General features: G+C 39.4%; 1 protein-coding gene across 1 annotated transcript; it reads right to left on the reverse strand.

Moving 5' to 3' along the window:
- Positions 1-2,813: 2,813 nt before the first annotated feature.
- On the reverse strand, positions 2,814-6,007 carry LOC146387416 (nuclear factor 7, ovary-like). Its single transcript, XM_084929012.1, has 2 exons — positions 5,917-6,007; positions 2,814-5,814 (listed from the first exon to the last, which is right to left on the reverse strand). Exon 2 carries the CDS (start codon positions 5,795-5,797, stop codon positions 4,409-4,411), a length of 1,389 nt encoding a protein of 462 aa, XP_084785138.1. The 5' UTR covers positions 5,798-5,814; positions 5,917-6,007; the 3' UTR covers positions 2,814-4,408.
- Positions 6,008-6,972: the final 965 nt, after the last annotated feature.

Below are 6,972 nucleotides of genomic sequence, written 5' to 3' on the forward strand. Positions count from 1 at the left end.
ATAGTGCTGTTGTTACTGGCCGGTAAACCCATGTATTGTAAACCCATTATAAATCCACTGAGTAATAATTTCTGATTTCTGGGAATTTCTGCTAATAAACTAAAAAAATGTTCTCAATTGTAGTATTTTCTCCAGAGCTCAGAAATAGCAGAAAATCATAGAAAAAAAGAAGAAGGAGGAATCCGATTTCAAAGAAATTTGCATTATTCATCAACACCTACTACTAACTGCTGGAGGGATGGCTCCGGGTTTATAATCAGAATATTACTTAAAGAATAATGCAACTTACCATATGCTGCAACTTTTCCAAAGAATAGTGGGCACAGCTTGAGCCGATGAAGTAAAGTCTAAGGTCAGCCTTTCCTTCCTCGCATATCTCCTCCTGACTCAATGTCTTTATAACTACATTAGAATTTCTGTATGGACGGAAAGAGTTAGGTGGTTAGCACTTTTGCCTCAGAGCACGAAGCTTCAGAGTCCAGAGAGTACATAGCCTCAGGTTCAGTTTCAGCTGAGATGGCCTCCAACTTCCCATAACAATAGTTAGATAAACAGTTAAGAAAAATGATGAACAGGCGGATGACAGATGTAGAGGGATTTACAGCAACAAATGTTACTGTAGGTTGTAATAATCTCTAGAAGCGTTTGGGGTTCGTTTTTTTCATACGACTGTTAGAGTGCAGAAAGTGTCAGTCACTTTTTTGTAAGCATTAGGGAGAAACTGATGCAAGAGAACACTGTTGGCTGAAATTTATATCCCATTAATACAAAAGTTGATAATATAATACTGTATAAACACTGGAAACGGGTACATCAGTGAGACAGCTCAGGCTGAGTTGGTTTGGATGTGTGAGAAGGAGGAATACTGCATATATTGGATAAAGGATCTTGAATATGGAGAAGAAGAAGAAGACCACAGTGGAGGTTCAAGGATGTAGTGGAGGAGGTCATGCTGAGTGTTGCTGTAGGGGCAGGTGATTCCCTGAGGTGACCATTAACAGGAGCAGCTGAAAGATATAACTGCTCACTTTTACCAATCATCATTCACAAATACTGAATTTTCTGGTAACTATTTTCTGCAGTTGGTTGTGCAGTGTCAATCTCATGCTGGTTTTTGACTACACAGAATCAACCTGATCAAAGCCCAGTTAAGATGGTTTAGGGTGCGGCCGACAGTGGGTGACACAGTGTGTCATAAAACATTAAAACATGGATGCTGCATCTGGGAGGTCACAGTACGGGTGGAGTCGTACCTGACTGCTCTCTCAAGTCTGGCATGGTTGACCAGTATGAGCACAGAGCGCTCTGCCAAACGCCTTTTTTCCTACCACTCACCTACGTACAACTGCAAGAATTGGTGAAGCAAAAAATGAATAACGCTGCCAGTGTCTGTTAGTCAGAACTGTGAAATTGAGTAACACAACACAGCCAGTGTTGTATACACCCCTAAAGTTGCCATTGTATGTTTACATTAAAGTCTTGTAAGCATGATTGATCAATGGGTAATGTTTAGTCTGTCACATCTCTCAGACATGTAAAGGGATGTAATAATTAGATGAGATACAATGACCACTGATTACCTTCATGTACTTCATAATATAATGGAATGGAGAGTACACATTCTTTAGGACTCACGAAAGAAATCGTAATTAGAAACAATGAGAAACATTGCTTTGCCCTCCTCTGCATCTTCTCAGAGCTTTCCAAATTTATTTGCCCCCAAGGTGGAACGAGTGCTGTAATTGGTGAGAACTGTCCCATTTACACACTTAGGCGCACAGCAGGAAGGAGGAAGCTGCTGTGATGTCGATAGCGATTACAGCTACAGGTTAAATCTCCTGAGCTGCAGATCGACCGAAGCTCTCTGCTGACTGTTGTCACCTTAAATGCAATCCGACAAGAATGAGCAGCAAAGGAGAGAAAGACAAAGTTTCACCATGCAGCTGCCACAGTTTGGTCTCTGCTGCTTTCTGTGCTAAGAGAATAAAAAATGAAAGGAGTCATGTTCAGACAGTCAGCTGAAATCTGTTTCATCTGCACATCAGGTATTTATTTATTTTTGCATTATACATCATAACCAGATCACTGTTTACTTTGCAGCTTAACACAGACATAAACAAACCATAACATGTAGATTGATATTTAGCAATTTCAGGTCGAAGAAGTACGGTTACTTCCTTTAATACTTCCTTACATAAATAAAAGAGCAAAAGCATAAAGGGTCATCTTTTTCTGATCACTCTTTGCATGCAAATAATTATCATGAGCACATCTATAATGATAAAAGCCCCATCTGTATATGAAGATCAACATTTGGGTAAAATAAATGAAGCTAAAAACCCTTTTACATGGAACATGACTAATGTACCACTCTGCTGTTACACCCATTCTTTAAGCAAGAATGGTTTCCTGCTGTATGTAGTAGAGATGGCACGATACCACTTTTTTATGTCCGATACCGATACCGATATCATAAATTTGGATATCTGCCGATACCGATATGAATCCGATATAGTGTATTCTTTAATCAATAAAACAGTTTTTTAATATCTTGCTGCTTTTTGTATAAGTTCATACTCAAGTTTAAAAAAAACAAAACACTAAAGCTATTCTGTTACACCTGTATGCAAAAAATACACTGCACCCAAAATATTTCATAGTTCAGCAAAACTGATCAATCTAATAAACTTAAACCTGCACCATCCTCCCTATCCTGATATTTTAAAGAGTACTTAGCAGAAATATTAAGCAACCTAACTAATAGGGTTCTAAAACTCCCAGCAAAAAAAAAAAAAAAAAGGGAACCCCACCCCCCACCTCATGATCCTTAATTGACGTAATCAACTATAATTTGATGCAATGTGAAAAACAATGCACAGAAATCAATTATTTTTCAAGAATAATTAAATTGATTCAACATCTTTCTTCAACAAAATTGCAGACTGCACAGATGGTATCTTCCCAAAGGAAAAAGTACTATAGCTTACTAGGGTATATTAGACTTAATAGTTACTATATACAGTAATGGACTTCTATACATTTTACATCAGATTAAAACTTTGGGTGTAAGATTCGGATAATTATTTATTAAAAGCTAGACATTTTAAATGAGAATAAGAAAGAAAAGTATGTCTTTGTGCCCCCTTTTCTCTGTTCATGCCCTATCGGCCCCCCTGGCTAAACTTTGCTAGATCCGCCCCTGCACAGTTACCAGCCGTCAGCTACGTAGAAAAAGATCCTGGTGTAGAAAGTAATATTAAATAAATTCTAACAACAGCTTATCAAGCTTAAACGTGCTGCTGTTGTTCAGCCGCTGGTTTCCTCTTTCTGGCGCGAAGTGTGACAAAAACAAACAAGAGAGACGGACTCGCGACAGAAAAGCCGATCAGCTGATCATTGATCAGTTTCACGATTGAAGTAGCAGCAGGAGGGGGAGAGAAGAAGCAGTCGCTCCATATATCAGTTGTTAAGCTTAACGCTGGAATGCTTTACAAACATTCAGAGATGAACTTACACACTTGCTTTACTTCTCTCTGGGATAACTTCCTCGAGATGAAATGCCGGATTGCTAGCGAGGCTACAAATACACACAGCCGCTCTATCACGTGACCCGTACTGCTGCGATGTGCTACGGTTATGAGCCGAGTTACGCCATGTCGCAAGTTTTGTGAGGTGTTTTTTTGATATTTAATGGATCGGATTACATTTTTTTTTATTTTTCTCCGATATCCGATCCAGTAATTTACGTCAGTATCGGACCGATACCGATACGTAATATCGGATCGGTCCATCTCTAGTATGTAGCAGACTGCAGTGTGGCATAAGCGAGCCAGGTGGGGAACACTTTGACCACACATTGGTGGACATACATGCACATGACCAATACAAATGCAGAGTGACAGGAGTGGGCATTTATAGCACACATAAAAACCACGAGTGATCACGAAAACTTTTTTGGGGGTCCCCTCAAACGTAGTAGTCAGTGCAGTGCATAATACATTTTATTGTGAAAGGGCTTTAATGCTGACATCCCTTAAACCTGCATTAATGGGTGCCAAACAAGTCGTCTTGTTGCGTCAGGAAAATAACCCTCTCACTAATTAAAAGAAATGAAATCTTATTATTGAATATAGCATAATGCTCCTTTTGCTTATTGGATAAGCAGAAGAAAATTGATGGATTTTGTCATGTATTATAATATTAGGTTTGCTTCAGTCCACCAAACAATGATAGTTGTTACATCCTTATTTATAGAATCTATGGTACAATTGCAAGAGGTTCCTGACGGGTTACTGGTCGCACAGGATCAACAGCCAGGTCTACATTCTTTCTGCTGGGATCATTGCTAATCCATGAAGTGTGTCAAAGTGAAAGATGAAAGATTATTGTCAACAACGACCATCACACGTTACATAACTACATGGAGAGGACGTTGTGATATCTTTAGAGGGTGTGGATTCACTGAGTTAAAATATGGAAACTGCGTCTCAGTAAAAGTGTGTCTGAAGGTGTGTATGTGTGTGTCAGTATCAGGATCAGAGAATGACAGTTTTCCTTTGTCCCAGTCCAGATGAACTCTGATCCTCTGAAATCTCTTTCTTATTGAGAGAACAGTTGGGGGGCCGTCACTGGAGTTTGCTGTGTACTCACCATCACAGAAAACAAGTTTTAATAAGTTACATTTTTTGTCTTCACTGTTGGCAGATCTCGAAAAGACTCCTAGTGCCCAGACTGGACTGTCTCCAACTTCAGCATCCCAGCTGTGAATATCTGAGTTGAAGCCCTCAGAGCCGAGGACGGAAGGATAGCGATAAATCCTTTCAGGGTTTTCGGGAACCTTCTGTTTCCTTGCACGTCTCACACTGGTTAGATTTTCAGACAAGATGAGATCTGGATGAGCAGAGTTTGGATTCAAAATCACAGGAGTATATGAAATAATGTCCTTCATGTTGCTCCAGATGTTGAAGGACAAGTTGCCCAGGTGTTCAGCAACATCAATCAGAGCACCTGAGACCAGTTGAGGAACATCAAGCACGGATAGCTGCTGGACTCTTTTCACTGCAGCTTTGTAGTTGTGTAGGAAAGAGATGTCTTCAGCTCTCACCTCCCTCTCTGTGGCTCTGATTGTGCCTGAAAGATCTGCAATCTTTCTGCTCAGAGTTTCAATCTTTACCTTCATCTTCTGACTCTTTTGCTTCTCTTCATCTTTTAGAGCAGCAATCCTGGCATCCTCTTCGTTTTGTAGAAACTGGCGAAGCTTCGTAAACTGCTGCTTAATCTGCTTTTCTGTCTCCTGGGTCTGAACCCTAATGTGTTCTGCAGTTTGAACACATTTCTCTTTAACTTCCTCATAGAGCTTCAGTTTCTCCTTTAAAGGCTTCAGACATTCCTGGAGCTCCTGTTTGTGAGTGTGCGCAGCTTCATTGATGGGGCTGAATCTGTGGTTGACGTGCACTGCTGAATCTCGACAGACAACACACGCTGGCTCCTGATGGTCCAGACAGAAGAGCCTGAGATTCTCAGAATGCACAGTGCAAAGTGTCTGGGAACCTCTTGAAGCTCTCTGATCTGTGTTCTGTAAATACGCCTCACATAGGTTCTTCAAAGCCAGGTTACGGGGTGGATTACTCTGTAAAGATATCGTCTTACAAACCGGACATTGCTTTATTGGTTTGTCAAGCCACCATCTCTGCAGACAGGCTTTACAAAAGCTGTGGCTGCATGACAAGATAACAGGATCTTCAAAGATGTCATGGCAGACGGGACAGGAGAGATGGTCCTCTGACTGTGTGGTCATTTTCTCTCTGAAAGACGCTTTAAGCAGAGCAGATACACAGATAAAAAAATCTTAAAGTTCCCTTACCCACCTAATCCTTTTTTCCCCTCAATGACCTCCACAAACATTCTAGTACTCACAGTATCAGGAGCTCTTTTCTGCAGCTCGTTTCCAGAGCAGACTTCGTAGTTTATGCTGATAGTGAAAGTAATTATCTGTCAGTGTGTGTCTGTATTCTCTGCACAACTGCTCACGTGAATCTGTGAATTCACTTTTATTGGTTGTCTCAGGTCGAGTAAGTCAGCAATGGGGTGGAGTTTTATTTCACCCTGTTGTTCTGGCTTTGTCCTTTTGCTGATGCTTTCACAGATGAGGAAACACAGCTTTTGTGCTCTGGTACAACTGCAATGGTGGAAAACAATCCCACTGATGATGCAGAGGCCTCAAAAACACATAAAATCTCATGTATCAAATATGTTACACATCACAATAGATAAATGTATGTGTAATATTTCTTTGCTATGCTTCTTTCTACTTCCTGATGCAAATATAGCACTTTCCATTTATTTTAAAGCTTTGAAAACATAAATAAAGCTGCCCTGCAGTATATAAATAATTAAAATGATCCACATTATATACAAATTAATTAATTAATATGTTTGATCTGTTGTATTGTATAAGAGTATGCATGCATTTAAGATTTTCTTTTGCTTTAAGAGTACTTTTACTTTGGACACTTCAACTCTATTTTGATGCTAAAACATACTTTGACTTTACTACAAATATGAATTTTACTTATATTTATTCAAATTTAATTTATAAATAAACTTATAATAAAACTATATTCTTATAAATAAACACTGCTGCTGTAATGGAATCTGAAGATTCATGTAAATTCATGCATTGAAACATTACAATTATTCTGACGGACAGGTGTTAGTTAAGATAGCATGCTGTAATTGTAACTTGTGGATGTTCTGACTTTTCTATTCACTTGTAATTCAAACAAAGAGAACAATGCTCTCTTTACCTCGACTGTAGTAGATAAATGGCAATGATTTGTCAGTTCGTCAGTTAGGGCTTGGTTACTGGTTACTCGGGACCAGCTGCCAACTCTACATTCTTTTAAGCTTCGCCTCTAGAGCATCTGTAATTTTACAGGCAGATTTACAAACTGAAACTACGTCCACAAGACC

This window comes from Perissodus microlepis, chromosome 5 (genome assembly GCF_051167445.1).
Source record: "Perissodus microlepis isolate ML-2025 ecotype Zambia chromosome 5, ASM5116744v1, whole genome shotgun sequence".
NCBI classification, from domain to species: Eukaryota; Metazoa; Chordata; class Actinopteri; order Cichliformes; family Cichlidae; genus Perissodus; species Perissodus microlepis.